At 43.0% G+C, this 19,503-nt stretch overlaps 2 protein-coding genes across 5 annotated transcripts in view; one reads left to right on the top strand and one right to left on the bottom strand.

Moving 5' to 3' along the window:
* LOC142655439 (anterior gradient protein 2-like) overlaps nt 1-19,177 on the bottom strand; it is a 27,750-nt gene extending 8,573 nt beyond the window's left edge. The window contains exons 1-4 of one of the 3 annotated variants that reach the window (XM_075829590.1): nt 18,863-19,177; nt 2,138-2,311; nt 1,899-1,962; nt 1,200-1,252 (exon numbers count right to left, since the gene is read on the bottom strand). In XM_075829590.1, the coding sequence (XP_075685705.1) occupies nt 1,200-1,252; nt 1,899-1,962; nt 2,138-2,306 (286 nt within the window). In that variant the 5' untranslated portion in view covers nt 2,307-2,311; nt 18,863-19,177. Of the gene's footprint in view, nt 1-1,199; nt 1,253-1,898; nt 1,963-2,137; nt 2,312-3,933; nt 4,055-18,862 lie in introns of those variants that run through there. The other 2 variants (XM_075829591.1, XM_075829592.1) reach the window with 2 other exon arrangements.
* Nucleotides 19,165-19,503, top strand: part of TRAF3IP1 (TRAF3 interacting protein 1) — a 47,346-nt gene continuing 47,007 nt past the window's right edge. For both annotated transcript variants that reach the window (XR_012849490.1, XM_075829589.1), the window contains exon 1: nt 19,165-19,503. Coding sequence is in view for 1 of the 2 variants with exons in the window: in XM_075829589.1 (XP_075685704.1) it covers nt 19,381-19,503 (123 nt within the window). In the remaining variant the exon portion in view is untranslated.

Genomic DNA, 19,503 nt, shown 5'->3' with positions numbered 1-19,503 from the left:
GGGCGCCGGTGGCTATAAACTCCTCACATGCTGCGATCTCTATTGAACGCAGCATGTGAGGGGTTAATCGGTCGGATCGGAGGCTATCTCCGGTCCTGGCCGATACCTCAGGGTGCCAGCTGTAACATACAGCTGTCACCCGGCGGTGATGTCGCTGGCTCAGCTCCTGAGCCAGCTCCATCTCCTTCACGTACAGTTACGTGGAGATGCGCGAAAAGACCATCTCCCATCACGTAACTGTACGTGAAATGGCGCGAAGGGGTTAATAAAGTGACCTGCGGTGTGGAATTTAAATTCGCAGCATGTCAATTTATGCTGCATTTTCGTTGCTTTTCTAATGTAGGTTTTCCCCATTGAATTCAAAACCCCCAACAGAAAGCCAGTGTTGCGTCTTTTGCGGCGGAATCGCTGCAAAAATCGCAACTCAGGAAAAAAATAATAATCATACCTACCCAGAACTCTCTCCTCCTTCCTGCAGTCTTGCCTCCTGGGATGATGTTGCGTCCCATGTGACTGCTGCAGCGTCACATGGCCTGCAACGTTACCTTAGGAGGCCGGACTACACGCAGAGAAGAGGGAGGGGATAAGTATTTACCTTATTTTTTTCCACCGCGCTGCTTTCTGCAGTGGAAATTCCGTTTTTTCAGATGGCAGGTGCTGCGGGTTTCAGGTCGGATAAGCTGCACAATTTTTACGCAGCCTATCCGACCCGTGGGAACCCGGCCTTTAAAGTAAAACTCCACCTTTGATTAACAATGGCTATACTGTCAACAAAGGTAAAATGTGGCTTCTCTGTAACATATCCTTTGTCCTTTTTTTGCTACATGGAAGCCTTCAATAAGCTACTTTTACCAGATCTCTTAACCTTTATTGAGTTTCTTTATTTAGTAGTTTTAGGCATAATGTTATGCTACTGTGAATTTAGATGTTCTAATGATAATCATAGGAGATGTTAATTAGCTGAGCTTACTTTATGGTTACCAGGCAGCAAAATATTTTTGTTCTTTACTCCACAGGATAAAAGCAAACTAAAAAATAAGTTAATAAGTTAAAGGAATAGGACTATATCAGCAAATGTGGAGCTTCATTGGAAAAATAAAGCCCAACCTGAGTAATAAATGCTAGTAATTCATGAGAAGTTGCTGAACTATTGTCTATAGCAATTATTTTTACAGTGACGACTCTGGAATCTGGTTTACCTTGGCTGAAGGGGCAATCTTCCAGGTGATGAATCACCATAAGCGGTTTCCTTCTGCAAAGGTAATTTGACAAATGAATAAAGGGAAAACGTGTATTCGCGTAGAAGACATGTATGGTATAAGATGTACATAGAATGCTTTTTATATTACTAAAATATTTTCTCATTCATAACAGGGGCGGACATAGACAGAAGTGGGCCCCTGTGCAAGAACAATTTATGGGCCCTTTGCTCTCCAATAGCTCATCATAGAGCGCCCCCTTATGTCGCTCTTATAATCCAACAGTAATTGTGAGCTTTGACATTCATTATCTGAGTCCCTTACATCTAATAGACAGTAGGAAGCGACTTTAAAGTGTCAGTGGGCCCCTCTACGCACATATATTATGTCCACCCCTAATTCATAATTAAAAATGTAAACATTTATAAATCACTGCCATGTGATGAAAATCATTCTATAAAGCACATGGGTGAACGTTTGGGAACCAAATTCAATGTTCACTTATAATGTTCACCACCTAGTGGACCAGAAATGGGTATCCGTGATTGTCTCCTATATCTAATACAGTGCAAACATTTGACACTAGTCTAAACTTTTTCTATAGAAAATGGTCAATAAAATATTATATTACAAAATATGTTAGTTCTACATTTCATTCCTTGTTTTTTTTTTATTTCACCTTATAAGGCATGCACTTACGTTTCCCTAGACTTCGCCAAAGCCTCTTCGTAGGTCTGAACCCAGTCAATGCTGTCACCCCAGCCTGCAGAGAAGAGACATAATTTGTCATGTAAACTTGACAATAAATGTAAAATTAATTGTATTGTCCACAGTTCTAATAGGACCTTTATGGTATATATTTTTATAAAATAATATATACATATATAATGACAACCTCTGTTCGTAACCTCGACCTCCTCTAAAACACAGACACTTACCTCTGGAGAGGGTTTTGGGTTGAGTGACAGAGGCCTCTGTAGGCTCGGGTTCAGATTTGGCTGTGCTGCTGGCATCAGCGGGTGGCTGCTTCTTTGGTTTCCTTGTAGCTGCCTCTCCCAGCGCTGAGCAGAGGAGAAGGAGGCAACAAACAAACAAGTTGGACTGCATGGTGTCTGCAAGAGAAAGTATACTGCTCAGTGCACAGAAACTATTGGGGCATGTAACATTGCTGAACAAATTTAACACTTTGTGACATGTACAGATGTGCAAACAATGTGCAGTGGGATGGAACTGTCAACATGAAAAAAGGAATGCAAATATACGTTTCCTGTTCCTTATTGCTTGTTAATCACCCTAGGTAAACATCGCTAACGTCATTCTAGAAATATTGATCACAGTACATATCTGTAGCTGCCATTTGAAAAGGCTCATGACTGTAAGAATTCTGGACTTTCACAAGTGATATATGGATGGATTTGATTTGATTTAATCTGACAAAATAAACCTCTACATGGAGTTTGCATGTTCTTCTTGTGCTTGCATGGGTTTTCTCTGGGTATTTGGCTTATCTCCCCTGATCCAAAAACATATTGTGGCAGATTAACCACTGTGTCTGGGTCTAGAAAGTGTTGAAAAAATACACAATACTGATGATTACAATTAGCTAGACACAATTTAAACTGGACCAAAAAAGGGTGTGGCTTAGAGGGAAAGGGTGTGGCTTATAGGGAAAGGGTGTGGCTTAGAGGGAAAATGAGGCGCGGCTTAAAATGCCCCAGTGTACGTCAAAAATGCAGGAAAAAAACAACTGCCATGAAATAAGCCAAATCAAAAAGGAAGATGGTGTCCAACAGGTGCCAAAATGATCATGCAGTATGCACCGTGATAAATTTGGCGCATTTTAGGTCTGCCTGGTCTAAGTTTACACTGTCTAACTATTAGACTGCATTAGTAAATGTGGGCCACTGGTAGATTAATAGGGTTTTCCTATCTGAACAATCCATCCTTAGAATGTCTTCGTAGGAAAAGGGCTGTTGCCTTTAACTGGCTTCCTATAAAATTGTCCCTAGACTGTATATGAATGTATTCTTGCGGAAATTTAGATTATGAGCTCCATCGTTGATGCCGCGATGAGTGAATATATTCTGTGTACAGCACTGAAGAATATGTTGACACTGTATAAAGCACATAAATAGAAATGTATTGGGTGTGTATTGTATAACCATGTTTCCTATTTTTTCTGGTTTCTCAACTATAGAAGCACAAATCTTGAGGCCTTCTATGCTCTGCTTGGCTCTTGAATATGAATCAAGGGTTCTTGAAAGTCCAATTATCAATACAATGTAGCTGATATGCTTACACCGAACTTTAATGGCACTTTTGTTAGATATAAATGTCAAAAAGCAGCTATGTAAGATGAAAATTACAGGGCAGATGCATATTTTTTTTCCAAGTGGGATTAACTCTAGTAAATAATATCTTCTTTGATAACAAAGCAAAAGAAAAACCATATAATGTAACTTTTGACATAAAAATCAATCCTTGGGTGCATTCTAGAGGATGAATCACATCATTTATGTGGCTATAGTCCCTATGTAGAGTAACTGTTCCTTCCACAGCGAACCAAACTATATAGTCAATTAGTTGTAAATGTTCCTTGACTAATTTCTGCCCTACAGATACTTAAACTTACATGTCATATAATAGGAAATGTAACATAATAAGTAGGTGCAAAACAGAAGACTTCAATTCTTGCTGTGCAGTAGGTTACCTGTATATTCTTGCAGTCACTTACCTGTGGTTCTGCACTTTCTCGGTCAGTGTCAGGAGAGCACCTGGATGATCAGTGCTGTAGCTATGAGATGAGGACCTATTTATACCGAAAGGAGAGCAGGCTGCCTGAAATCAACGTCAGCTTTAGAACCAGGATGTCCTGATCCTTGGAGTTGACTGACCCAACCCAGAGATCAGCTCAAGCAAAGAACTGCCCCCATCACACCTTTCCCTTTCTTGAGGTTGCTGTTGTTTGTCTAGTTCAGATATGCAGGGGACACACCCGGCCTGGCTCTCTGTCCTTTATGTGTCCTACACTTATTGGCTGATGGGTACAGTAGTTGTAAGACTCACCAGATCCAAGGAGATATGGCATCGTGACATCACATTATGAATGTTTCCTCCATTAATGCCTGCACTTTTCACCAATTAGTATTACAAAGAAAGACTGTTTTACAGTCATTTATATTATTTTCTTAAAATAATAACTCTTGAAATACATCTGCTAAGCAGGTGCCTTCATTGTCATGCAATCTGTGCATCAAATTGGGCATTATTAGACTAAAGTATTGGGACATCTACACATTACACCTACAGGAGCTTTAATAACATCCCATTCTAAATCCATAGGCATTAATATGGTGTTGGTCTCCCCTTTGCAGCTAAAGGAGCTTCCACTCTTCTGGGAAGGCTTTCTTCAGGATTTCGGAGAGTGTCTGTGGAAATTTTTAAAATTCATCCAGAAGAGCATTTGTGAGGTCAGATACTGATGTTGGACGAGTAGGTCTGGGTACCAATCTCCATTCTAGTTCATCCCAAAGGTGTTTGATGGGGTTGAGGACAGGGCTCTGTGCGGGACAGTCACCCAACCCTGCCTTTATGGACTATGTTGCTTTGTGCACTGGGATACAGTAATGCTGGAACAGAAAATAGCCTTCCCCAAAGTGTTCCCACTAAGATGGAAGCTACAATTGTCCAAAGTGTCTTGGTATCCTGAAGCATTAAGATTTCTCTTCACTGGAACTAAGGGGCCTAGACCAACCCCTGAAGTGTGATTCATCACTCCACAGAACACTTTCCACTTCTCCCGAGTCCAGTGGCGGCGTGCTTTACATGACTCCATCCGACACTAGGCATTGTGCTTGGTGGTGTAAGGCTTGCATGCAGCTGGTAGGCAATGGAAACCCATGTCATGAAGGTCCACGCACAAAGTTTCTGCTGATGTTATGGAGGTTTGGAACTCTGCAGTTATTGAGTCAGCAGAGCGTTGGTGACTTTTATGCACTGTGTGCTAGGGCTGGGCAATTATGACCTAAATCAAAATCACGATTAATTGAACATGTAACCTCGATTACGGTTACTGAACGATTATTTACGCCACATCCCTTTTCTCATGCCATGCGCTTATTTGCATGCTACGCCATTTATTCCGACCCTGCTGTATATTACTGTATATAATATACTCACTGACACTGACACAGTATATTGCCCCCATAGAGCTCCTCACACAGTATGATGCCCATATAGCTGCCCCCACGTAGTATAATGCGCCACATAGCTGCCGCCTTACAGTATAGTCCCCCCCAAAACTGCCCTTCACACAGTATAATGCCCTCTATAACTGCCTTCCACACAGTATAGTGCACCATAGCTGCGCCCACGGGGTATAATGCCTCCATAGCTGCCCCCCACACCCGCAATAGTGACTAATAAAAATAATATACATACTCACCTAACCCTGTTCCAACGACCAGTGGATAAGATCCCTATAATGCTGGCAGCCACCGATTGCCTATAACCGGCCTCCCATGGCGGCCGCCAGCATCTTTTACCTCCTGTACCGGCATTCCCCTCCTCGGGGAAGCCGAGGAGGGAGTCCCAGTCAAAAGTTTGGTATGGGGTAGAGTCTTTCCGAGTTGCACCACTGTATTCCATAATTCTGTGTTTTCCAATAAATATATGCAAAGTTGTGGCTAACCCATGCCCTGTGGTCCAAGTGCCAACCTGTCTTACATTAAGTGCAGAACAGACCCACAATTTGGAATGGCATCCCAGGAACCAGGCACAATGGTTTTGTGCTACCAAAGCTCAGATATTCACTTCCATAATAACAGCAAAATTAGCACAGAGGGTAATGCCACCCTTCTCGCCTACAAGAGATAAGAGGGTGGGTAATAAAGCAGGGGCATCTTGTCCTGGTTTGTAATAGCCAGCAAAATCAGAGACCTATACAGAGTTTTGACATGGTACCGGCACCTTGCCCTATGTATAACACTGAATAGACGTATCATTTATAGGTATGAGTTTTCTTGTAATACATTATTCCTGGTTCATTGGCATAGTCATATTTTTTACAGCTGCCAGTAAGACAAAACTAACTCTGTGTAAAGCCTGGATCGCTTTATGATTATGATTTAATGGACATTCTGATCTGTTAGTAGAATTTTTCCTACTTGAACCCTTATCTCCAAGTTGTATTTTTTGATACACTAATAAAAGTAATTGTATTAAAAGCAGTAAAACTGTAACATATTTATATATATATATATATATATATATATATATATATATATATTTCAGTAGCACACATATTGAAACAATAGTAATGCTGGTTATAAATCTGTATAATTTAATGCCACTTCTATCCCCACTTGTCCTGAATGCAGGTGCTGTGTCGGGTGGAGCACACGGCTCCATTTGACTGAGCTGTAAATACAATCGTTTTAGGCTCAGGTACCAGGATGCAGATAAAGTTCACAGATAAAACCGTTCTCGAAGTGGGAGAGGCCTAATCAGTAGATTACTAGAAAGGTTGTGAGAGTGAGAATTGTTACAAAACGGTGGGAAGTTGTGAATGTCTACTACTTGGAAATGTAAAATGTATGAATGCTAAACTAATCTTTCCAGCCTCTTTGCCTTCGTCACAGTCATCTGTTAAACGTATACGTCATGGGCTTTTCATGACGTATATTTTAAATGACTACTATTACACGGATACCATTATATGCATGCAACGGATGTCTAACATTGGCTATAATGGTATCCATTTAACTGATACGTCATGAAAAGCGTCATGAGAGCTCATGATGATACCCTTACAGTCTATAGGTGACACAATTCCACTGTTAGGCTTTTCCTGGCGTTTATGTCAAATGGAGAATATAAAATGCAGTGGAAAAGGACCGAAGTCTTCGTTCACATCAGCGCTAGGGTCCCGTTCCGACGTTTTGACGGAACCAATAGCTTAGTCGACTACGCTATTGATTCCATCAAAACAACAGAACAATTGCACAACTGAGACAAACGAAAACCATTGGCACAGGATCCGTCACCATTGAAATCAATGGTGATGGAAACAGAAACCTATGGTTTCCGATTGTGTCTGTCAGGGCTCCGTTCCGACGGTAAGCTACGTCGGAACGGAGCCCTAGCGCAGTTGTGAACGAAGCCTAAGTAGTATTTAGCTGGCGTTATAGATGAGATAGCTTGGCTCACTGTCATTTCTCTTGACTCCATCATTAGCATTCACACTCAGTCAAGCCTGTATGTGTATTTCAATCAGGAGGCCCCTCTGGCAGCGGCTTATCTCCCGCAGGAACAAAAGATCGGGCATGATTGATCCTTCTTGCCCCATACCTATAACATTTTTGGCCAATCCCACTAAAATAGGTTGATTCGGGCGACTTTTATTTAATGTGTATGGCCAGCTTTATGACTAATAGGACCAATTTCAAAATCTCTAGATTTGCAGTCGACTAATTCCTATGCCTTATAACAGAGCTGTCTTTCAGATTCTATTTATATGCGCTTATACAATCTTGGTATAATGATGAACAGTAGAAAGATGTTTTCAGAACAGTTTTTAACAGATTTCAATTTGATCAATAGGCCAATTTAGATTGGTTTGAAAGTTAACCCAGCCTACAAAAATATATTCGGGAAATGCCTAAATAATAATTCTCTAATATACTGTTATGATCAGAATGCTCCCTGTTGCCGTGGGAGTGTTCTGATAACCCCTTTAATACATGTGTATTATGTGTGGAGCGAAAAGTATTAGCAGTGTACTCACATCAGTATGTGAGTACACTCACTAATATACATTCCGGTCCTCCGTCGCGCTGATTATGAAATTTTAATACATTTTTATAGCACTGGCGGGGGACCGGAAGTCTGGTTGCACAGACTTCCTTCATGACAACATGACTCTTTGTCATGAGACCAGCCCCGTTGTACTCTATGTAATCGCTGTACTATTGCTACTGCTTGTACATGGAGGACAGCGGGGCCAGCAACATGACAAAGAGTTGTAATCATATTTTAGCCTCCCAAACGGCTAACACTGCTGGGGTAAAGCAGTATTTCTTTTGCTTATATAGCGCCAACATATTCCACAGTTCTTTACCGAAGTTGTCATCAATCACTGTCTACAAACTTCATGCAGCAGTTGGTCAGATTCAAACCCAGGACCACAGTGCTGCAACACAACCACTGAGCCACAATGCTAAGTGTTAAATATATTAGTGCTTGCATCAAGGTAAAAAAGAAGTTTTATTCTGCCATGTGCCAAAAAAATGGGTCATCAAACAACTTCATGGGTGGTGAAATGTCACACAAAGTTAAGACCGTAGAAAATATCGGCTTTGAAAGTGACAGTACTACACAGGAAAAAAAAAACATATGATATTGCTTTAAGTTGGTGAAGCCAAGTACATGTTATGTCTGTAAAAAGTAAGTGGTATCATAAATTATTTGCATACAAACCGATAGTAAACTTCATTAAATATTGACTTATGTTTATATGTATTACAATAATACCATTGAAGGCAGAACATTATTTGATACTTGGTTTAATTCACTAGAGCAAGTCACTTGCCACAATGAAAATATAAAATATACAATATGCCATGAAAAAGCTTAAAGGGGAAATCTGCTCAAAATGATCTGCTGATATGTCATAGATATACTATATATGGGAAGATCACATTGGTGAAGTTTGCGATTTTGGACCACGACTAATTTTCAGAATAAAAGGATCTGTGGAAGGCTAAGGCTATCCATACACATTAGATGACTGAAGCGTCAAGCCGACAGTTAATTCTCCTATTTCCACCATAAATATGCTCGGCCGAGGACGCCTGTTTCTTTCAATGAGGAGAGAGAAATAGACAGCTGCCAGATGGCTCTTGCAGTGGCTTATCACGCGTGGTAAGTTAAAAATTCAACCTGCCCGTTCTTTCTTTCCCCCGACATCTTCTGTTGGGGGATAGTCAGGTGGACCCCATAATTGTTGACCGATCCTGTCGGGACCGTCCTTAGGATAGATGGTGCCTCGTGCGAAATTATCTTTCCGCGCCCCACCCCATCATAAAAAAAATGCCCCATAAAAAAGTATAATGCCCCACACACAATAATGCCCTATATAGTGCCCCCACACAGTATAATGTCCCTTTAGTGCCCCCCATACAGTATAATAATAATATATTATTACCCCTTCAAGGACACAGTATTTTGTCCTCTAATTGTGCCCACACAGTATTATGCCCCCTAAGTGCCACACAGTATATTGCCTCCTGTAGAACCCCTACACAGCATAATGTCCACTTAGTGGCCCCCACACAGTATAATGCCCACTCCTCTGGCTGCCACACACACCCTCTCGTAGATAGTGCCCCCCTGTAGATTGTGCCATACAGCCTCCCTGTAGACAGTGCCAACATCCCCCACCTCTACCTTGTAGATCGTGCCATACAGCCCCTCCTCCCCCTTGTAGAGAGTGCCCCCAAACAAACAAAAAAATGTAACTCACCTAAGCCCCGTTCCCACGACGAACTGAGCTGCTCCACAACGGGATCCTTGCGTAGGCCGGCGTGATTCTGTAGCCTAGTACAGAGGTTCCCAACCTTATCGGACTCTAGGCACCACTGGAAAAATAAAATTTCCTCAGTGCACCCCATCTAGAAATTATTAAGAGAAAGATAGAAAATGGCTAAAAACAAGCACTACACTCGTAGGGTATGTTCACACAGCGTTTTTTGTAAGGCAAAAAAAATCTGCCTCAAAATTCCTTCAGGAAGTGTTGTCTAACTTTTTTTTTTGCGTTTTTTTTTAAGCCGTTGAAGCTAATGCAAAAGACGTTGGTAAAAAAGCACCAAACAACCGACACAGCCCCCTTGTAGATAATGCCACACAGCCCCCTTGTAGATAGTGCCACACAGTCCCCTTATAGATAGTGCCACACAGCCGCCTTGGATATAGCGCCACACAGCCCCCTTGGATATAGTGCCACGCAGCCCCCGGTAGATAGTGCCACACAGCCCCCTGTAGATATTGCCACACAGCCCCCTGTAGGTATTGCCACACAGCACCCTGGTAGGTAGTGCCACATAGCCCCCTTGTAGGTAGTGCCACACAGCCCCCTTGAAGTTAGTGCCACACAGCCCCCATGTAGATAGCACCCCTCCTTCCTGTAGATAGCACCACAGTAGCTCGGTAACGGAGCGGAATCCCCCTGTAGCCGGGGATTCCATTCCTGGAGCGCTTATCTTGATGTCTCTGTCCATATATGGACAGTGACATCAGAGACAACTCCTGAAGCGGAAACCCCATCCACAGCGTTTGCCGACACTGTGACCGGGGATTCCACTCCAGGAGAAGCCCCTGTTGTCTGTGTCCATTTATGGACAGTGACATCACTGGCTTATCCTGGAGTGGACTCCCCGGTCACAGTGTCGGCAACACTGTGGACGGGGATTCCGCTTCAGGAGTTCCCCCTGATGTCACTGTCCATATATGGACAATGACATCAAGCGCTCAGTCCAGGAGCGGAATCCCCCGCCACACGGGGATTCCGCTCCTTCAGGGAGCTACAGTGGCACTAGTAGATTGTAGAGCAGGGAGATACCTCCCTGCTCTGCAATAGTGGCATCGCTACTGCTGTAGCAGCCGAAGCGCCCTCATGCCCGGTGTCGCTGCTAGCAGCCGCTATGGCTGCTACAGCAGTAGCGATGCCACTCAGTGAAGAAGCGCCTGGGCGGAAAGGCAACTGCTGAGTCGCCGGGCCCGGGCGCTTCTGAAACAAGCAGGGGAAGGGAGCCAGCGCCACGCCCCCTTCCACCTGCTGGAGTGATGCGCCCTGTGCAATGGCACAGGTCGCACACCCCTAAGGCCGACCCTGGATCCTGTCAAAATTAGTGGGTTCTGCCAAGCTTTATCTAATGTGTATGGGCACTTTTAATCCCCTTTTCAGCAGTTGGTGAGACCGCAAACAGGTCCACACCGGATCTTCTGATGGTGCCACATCAGGCCCCGACACACAATGTCTGTGCCACGGCGCGTACAAGCTCCTGATGCCAGGTATGCAGTTGTATACATCCTTTCTTTGACATTTCAGACTTCTCCTGCCTTCAGTTTCTGATATAGAAATAAACTGTTTAATATCTACCATTATGAGACATTATGAAACACTCTTGGGGCAATTTTACAGACACTGAATCACAGTGAGAGAACCGTCCAATCCCTCTGACCGTGCAGAGATAAGCTTGAGTGAGTGAATGTAGATCTGTAGTGTGTGCAATATGATCTGGTATGATTAATCAAATATTATGTGTCCATCATGGATGTGCCAGACAGACCAGAGTCTTTACTCTAATATCAACTTACTTTTCTTAGGGCCTGTTCACATCAGCATTTGGTTCCGTTGATGGGTTTCGTCAGACCTTTGCGTCAGGGGTACCCATCAACGGAAAGGCAAACAAAAACCATAGCTTTCCATTTGCATTACCATTGATTTCAATGGTAATGCTTCCGTTTCTAACGGTTTCCATTTTTTTTTTTACAGAATCAATGGCGCAGTCGATAGTATTAATTTCTAGGTTATAAAGGGTACCTTACTGATTCACCATATGGTGGCATATGGAGTGTCTACGTGTCTGTAATACAGACCCGTGGGGAGTATGACTGAAGGAGTACATGGTCCTTATATGAGCCGTTGAGAATTATATGGTCCTTATATGAGCCCATGAGAATGTTATCATTGTTAATACATGTGGAAGAGGAATGGGTTGTGTGACCTGTGTGGTTTTCACCTATGTTTATTTTAGATTCATTGCTAAGCCTGGTAAAACTCTGCAATATCAGTTCTGCTACATTTACTTTAATGTGATCCTTAGGTTGTTGCCTTGGCATTCTGTCACAGTTTCCTGAATGCTACATGCTTGTGCCAGAGACATATTTAGTATTGACATTGCCTTAGGCATTGAGAATAAATATGTTCTTTATCAGTGACTATGTAGCCAATGCAACACATTTACCAAGAGTGTCATAAAAATTACTATTTAAAAAAAGAGCATGTCGCCTATTTTGGAGTAATAAATGAATATGCGCCACATTGTTTGGTGCATTTTTTTTATTCATTCTAGATGCAGACACTGTAGTAACTCTGCCCCATTGTGTGAGGATGGAAACCTAGAAAGCGGCTCTGCTCCGGGACTCCGTCTCTGGGGAAGCCCCTGACATCAATGTCCATATATGGACAGTGTTGTCAGGAGCGGAGCAGTGTCCCAGGCAGAGTGCTAGTAGCGCTCTGCCCGGGACTTTGGCTCTGGGGTTGCCCCTGACATCACTATCCGTATATGGACAGTGATGTCAGGGGCTTCCCGAGAGACAGAGTACCGGAGCAGAGCCTTTACTAGCGCTCTGCCCGGGACTTCAGCTCTGCTCCTCACATCACTGTCCATATATGGACAGTGATATCAGGAGCAGGGCAGTAGTCCCAGGAAGAGGGCTAGTAGTGGGGTTGCACCTGACAACACTGTCCATATATGGACAGTGACGTCAGAGGCTTCTCCTGAAGCGGAATCCCCAGCCAGAACGTCGGCAATGCTCTGGCTGGGGATTCCACTCTTAGAGGGAACCACAAAGGCGCTACCTACAGGGAAGGTGGCTGTGTGACACTATCAGGGAGGGTGGCTGTGTGGCACTAACAGGGAGGGTGACTGTGTGTCACTACCAGGGAGGAGGGGGCTGTGGGCCCTACCTGGGAAGAGGGAGCTGTGGGTCCCTACCTGGGAAGAGGGAGCTGTGGGGCCCTATCTGGGAAGAGGGGGGCTGTGTGGCCCTACCTGGGAGGTGGGGGCTGTGTGGCACTACCTGGGGGGGTCTGTGTGGCACTATCTACAGAGGGCACTAAATTTATGGGGTACAAGCTGGGGGCCTAACTTTTATATTGGGGCATATACAGGGCCTAACGTCTATATGGAGGTACAAAGTGACATTTTCTGCCATTTTACTGCCACAGTGAGTTCCCCCGCAAAGGGGCCTACTGTCACCCAACGTCCCACATAAACCTGGAGCCGGCCCTGCCTGTGGATATGTCATAAATGTCCCTCATGGGAAAAACCCTTTAAGGACTAGGCCATTCTTAATTTTTTCATTTACGGGAAACGGGGCTAATTTAGATACAATAAGTGCTTTACAAATGTAATCAGAGTCAGAGGTTAAAATCACTGACACATAAAAGTGTTAACTCGGAAACCCCCTTTAACAATTCTACAAAACCCATTATTCTCAGAGAAATGCAAAATGATTACCAAACACTTTGACATTCAGAGACACTACTGTTTTCCTGAATTCCGTTATGTTTTATGTTAAAAAAATGTTCACGTAAGGGCCTGTTCACATCAGCGTTCGCTTTCCGTTCCGGGGTTCTGTCGGAGGTTTCCATCGGCTGAACCCCGCAACGGAAAGTCAAACTGAAACCACAGCTTCCGTTTCAGTCACCATTGATATCAATGGTGACGGAAAATGTGCTAATGGTTTCCGTTCGTCACCATTCCGGCAGGTTTCCATTTTAACGACGGAATCAATAGCGGAGCCGACTGCGCTATTGATTCCGTCGGAAAAACGGAAACCTGCCGTAATGGTGACCTAATGACCAATGGTGACCTAATGACCAAGGAAATGATAACTTGGTTTTTGCGGGTTGAGCTGTATTTTTCAATGGCACTGCTTTGGGGTATGTAGAATTTTTTTATTAACTTTTTTTCGGGGGGGGGGGGGGGGGGGAATATAAAAAAAACCCTCAGCAATTTAGCCATTGTTCTATGCATTTTACATTTACGCCGTTTACTGTGCGGCATAAATAACATGCTACCTATATTCTACGGGTCGGTACGATTATGATGATACCACATATGTTTAGCTTTTTTATGTTTTACTACTTTTGCACAATAAAAACACTTTTCAATTAAAATTATTTTATTTTGGATCGCCGCTTTCCAAGAGCCATAACTTTTTTTTATTTTTCCGTCAATGTTGCTATATGAGGGCTTGTTTTTTGCGGGACTTCATTGCTACCATTTTGGGGTGCATGGGACTTATTGATAAACCGTTTATTATTATTTATTGGTGGGAATGGGAAAAAATAGTAATTTTAAAGGGTTTTTTTTTGTTTTTTTTACTGTGTTCACCTTGCGGTTTAAATAATATACTAATATATTTAGTTTTTGCCATTATGATTGCGGGGATACCATATATGTGTAGTTTTTATTTTATTTTTGCACTTTTTTTTTTTTTATCGGTCATGTACTGTATTCTTTTTTTTTTTTTTCAAAGTTGTTTTTATTCAGCTTACAACATTTTATCAACAACAATACAGCATCCACTCCAGTTTCCAATAATATACATGTCATAATACAGCATAGTGGAGTGCCAGCCATGCGTACCCAGATCTTAACCCCCGACACCGAGGTTCTTACTGTAAGATAATTATCCGGGCCTCAGTCCTACCTAACTCAAGTCTCTGAAGTCCATGTATTCGCTGAGTATAGGCCATCAACTCTAGTTTGTGGATCCCAGCATAATGAATTCCCAGCATGGCTGCCACTCCCCCCACCATCTCCCACAAATCAACAGCTGCAAGTTACCTCAGATCTCAAAGCACGGGAAATACACTGAAGTGGCGAGCTGTTAACTTAACAAAAATCAACACATATTAGCCTGCCGCCTCTATTTTTACACTTTTACTAAATAAAACCATTTTTTTATGGGGAAAAAATATTTTGTTTTGTTTTTTATGTGTACCTTTTTATTAATTTTTATTCCACATTAATAATTTTTTCAGTCCCACTAGGGGACTTCACTATGCGATCTTTAGATCGCAGATATAATGCTTTGGTATACTTAGGGAACATATGTATCGGTGGTCATTAAGGGGTTCATATAACTGTGATTACCTCACCATAGGCCACCCTAAAGTCTTGGTTAAATGTAGGAAATAGCAATGTGATCTATTTTGTCTTTTAAACTGCTAGGGAGAATTTGGAACCAGTAGGAATTTACAGTAGAGGGGACCCCAGTAAGAATGATCTATCTCATAACGGCACGCTAGGCCTCATGCAACAGCAAAGACTTCCCAGATCCAATTACTACCTCTACAAAGTTAGTCCTGGGAACTTTCTGTTGCTGGATTAAGTGGTGTCATTTGCAAACCGATGCGTGTGCTCAATCCACTGGGGTACTGGTTCATCTACTTCTTCGTTTTCTCTGCATACTGCTTTGGTAAATTGGCCCTGTCTACCAGTGCAATGCAATGCAATGTATAGACGCCGTCTACCAATGTACTTTTGCATTGGCCCACCTACCGCCAATCTGGCTATAGCTAAAGGTTTGCTGATCCACCTATATGTGTTGACTCTGCCTGCTGCCAATTTGGACACCCCCACAACATAAGGCCACTTTTAGATATTTTCCAGGACCTCTAAGTTCGCAATCTGCCCCTGCTCAAAGGGTATTCCCAAATTTAACATCTATGGCGTATCCACGGGATATGCCATAAATGGGGTTAGCCCTATTAAATCTCATTTCTATGGACAGCATAAGGCTACATTCAAATGTTGGGGCATATTAAGACCAGGCAGTTAGAAGATGGCGCACGCTGTATAATAAATTTGGTGCATCTTTCTAGACACGCTTGATACTTATCTCTTCCTTATACCACCTCTTGGTTGGCTTTTGGCACAATTTTGGTGCATGGCGATGCATTTTAAGTCATGCCTATTCTGCTAAACTATGCCCTTTTTAGACACTTTTGAAAAGTGTCTAGTAAGGTGTAAACATATATTATTTTTGGCGCAAATCAATAATAAATTTGGTTACGTTGATTTTTTTCCAGAAATAGGCACAACTTAAGCCAGAAGTCTGGCGCAACAACAATAGTAAATCGGGCTTATTACGTTTTGAAGTAATTTTTTGTGCAGTTTTTTAAGCCAAAGTCATAAAATAGAGAGATGCATCAGTATTTCCTCTATTATTTTCCTTCCTTTTGTATTCACTCCTGGCTTTGGTTCAAAAAAATTGCATCAAAAACTGCATGTGTACATTTTTTGTAAAAACTCAGGAGTCCTATACCATCTGGTGATTGTTTTATAAGAGTTCTCTTGTACCCATACACATCTTGAAACGCCGTGTGAGAACCTTAGAATGCGAGAAACTTCTTCAGTAGTAAAATTTAGATCAAGTTCCTTTTCCCAAGCTTGAACGACGTTTTATTTAGAGCGCTCTCTGTTCATGAGTAGACCAGAATACAATTTAGAGAGTAGTCACCTTACTGTGTTAGGTAATATACGTTTCAAGCCAGGAAGGTTCCTGGATATTCGTGAACTTTTGTTTAAATAGAGTACAGACTTTTTGAAAATGAATGGTGTGCAGAAAGGTGGGAACCAGCAAACCCTGAGATGTCAGTAAATCCAGTGAATCTGTGTCCCTGAATGCATCAGATATATTATGGTCTGGCAATTTTTCCCATAAGCCCGGAAGAGGATGCATGGTATCTGTTAAATAAGGCAAGAGAGCCAAAGAAAAGATCAATCTAGTTGGTGTAAGGGAATTAAAATAATTTTGTAAGACCAAAATCGTCCCTTTGGTAGTAGGGCTCGTGTTAAAAGTGCTGTGAAGCCGAACAGCAGAGCACCACAATTGCACTAGGTAATTTGTTCCTATATCTTTCATATGACTCTGTATTTTGTTATATCCAAAAATAAAAGATATTTACAAAAAAAAAAAAAAACTGCATGTGTGAATCCATCCTAAGTCTGAGTCAGCACTTGAGCCCTAGAACATTCAGCATATTAATGATCTCATATTGTGTAAGGAGGTATCCTGCTCGGCTCAAAGAAATACAAACATGCCGGTGGAAATGTACACAAAGAATGGGGTGTGTTAAATCACTATTAAAATGCCCAGGACATGGAATTGCATACTAGCTGTGATTGCAAAGTGAGGACATAAGCACAAGCACATAAACACATGGAACTACAGACAAAAGCCATCTTGGAAAGTCCTGAGTGTTTTGTCAAACACTTTACTTGCTTATATAAAGTATATTACTAAAATAATGAATGTAGTCATGTAAAACAGTGTATGCCCCCTCCATGGTGTGGAGCAGCTCTTTACCAGGGATATGCTGCTATCTTATGAAATGAACCGATTCAGGTTTGTGTTAAAATTATCTGTCCTACAGGTTAAAGCCAGGAGTTAAACCAATGCTAATATTTTATATGTAATGTATATATTTCCATTGCTATGCTGTCATCTAGTGGCCAGACTGCATTAATGTGTTATGTGCACAGGACCTGTGGTCACCTGTTCTGAGCTATGCAGGTCCTCGAGTGACTGAAATGTTCTGCTCATGATAGAAGGGCGGAGCCATGGAGCACATCTATTAGGCAGGGAAAGGTTCTGGTTCTGGTTAGGGAGAGTTAGATTGGCGAGTGCCACATGGCTGGACTGGGTAAAGCACAGCAGGGAAGAGCAGACAAAGGGAGACTTCTCATTAATCAGCCCTGTGCCCAGGCACTGTTCTCCCTGGTGTGAGAAAGTACTCCTGCTGAAGACTAATGATTTGCTTAGAGAATCGGTGGAGTGGAGTCTCCCTGCCGCTGTGCTGATCACATAGAGTCAGCAGTAGAGCGAGTGTGCCAGCCGTAGTGATAGAGACTCTGGCTAAGGGCCTGTTCACATCACCGTTCGCTTTCCGTTCCGGGGTTCCATCTGAGGTTTCCGTCGGGTGAACCCCGAAACGGAAAGTGAAAGTGAAAGCACAGCTTCCGTTTGAGTCACCATTGATATCAATGGTGGCGGAAACATCACTAATGGTTTCCGTTCGTCACCATTCCGGCAGGTTTCCGGTTTTCCGGCGGAATCAATAGTGGAGTCGACTATTATTACTATTAAACTATTAGGGTATGTGCACACACACTAATTACGTCCGTAAGCATCGTACATATGTATGATGCTAGGAGCCCGGCTCCCTGAACTGTGTTCGGTCCGGGACTTGCGGCCGAAATACGTCCGTCAATTATGGACGTAATTAGTGTGTGTGCACATACCCTTATTAAAATTATTTTCAACCATGATTTGTGCTACAGTAGTTCTTCTGTGGGATCAGACCAGACGTCACTGCCCCCGCACATCTAAAAGCCTTTGGCGTTTATGACCCTGTGGCCGGTTCACAGGTTCTCCTGCCTTGGATCGCTTTTGGTAGGTACTAACCACCGCATATCGGGAAAACCCCACAAGACCCGCTGTTTTGGAGATGCTCTGACCCAGCCGTCTCGCCATCACAATTTGTCCCTTGTCAAAGTTGCTCAGATCCCTATACTTGCCCATTTTTCCTGCTTCCAACACATCAACATCAAGAACTGACTGTTCACTTACTGCCTAACATATCACACCCTGTGTCAGGCGCCATTGTAATGAGATAATCGGTTATTCACATCATCTGTTTGAGGGTACGGTCTCATGTTCCCGTAGTTTCTGCGTGCGACCGGAAACTACGACTGCGTGTGGTTTATTAATCGGCCTCAGTTTCACCTGCAAAACCGTAGGCCATTAGGATTGTAAATGGCATGGGAGGGGGGGTCTTGGGGGTTGCAGGAAAAATCACCGCTTACCTGTCAAATTGTGCAGCCAATTAACAATCTAAATGAAAACACAGCCCACCGTCTGCGTGGGATCGAACCCTCCATGTTATATATCTGATCGGTGTGTATGACATTAGTATAAAATTTCGCACATTTCAGTGATAAAATATAGATTTGAAAACAAAGTCAAGGTCACAGGGACATTGTGGTTACTATTGAAAAGCGTCGTATTTATGCCGCACGTCCGTCAACTGAATTCTGTTCCAAGACGGATCTTTATGTCACGTGACTGACAACAGTTCCAGCTCCGCCCCGGGATGTGTTACGCTTTGTTGCCATGGCGGCGAACGCTTGGTAACGGCGGAGGCGGTGCATGCGCAGAACGGTGATCGCTATGGATTGTGGGAAATGAAAGGTTGGCCGGTGCTGAGTATACGGTTCCCGAGCCTTGGAGACAAGTATAAACGAAAATCAGGGATCAGCGGGGAAGAGTACGGGGCGGACAGCACCGCTCTACCGCTAATCCTCTGCACAGCCCGGCCTCCGGGATGGATCCTGCGGTTGTCCGGTGCACACAGGAATCCCTGGGAAAGGTGATTAGGAAACCGCCACTGACTGATAAACTGCTGGGGAAGCCTCCGTTCCGGTACCTGCACGATATTCTAACAGAG

This window comes from Rhinoderma darwinii, chromosome 6, assembly GCF_050947455.1.
Source record: "Rhinoderma darwinii isolate aRhiDar2 chromosome 6, aRhiDar2.hap1, whole genome shotgun sequence".
Lineage (NCBI taxonomy): Eukaryota > Metazoa > Chordata > Amphibia > Anura > Rhinodermatidae > Rhinoderma > Rhinoderma darwinii.
Note: the sequence above shows the minus strand (reverse complement) of the source record. Positions and strands in the feature narration are given on the sequence as shown.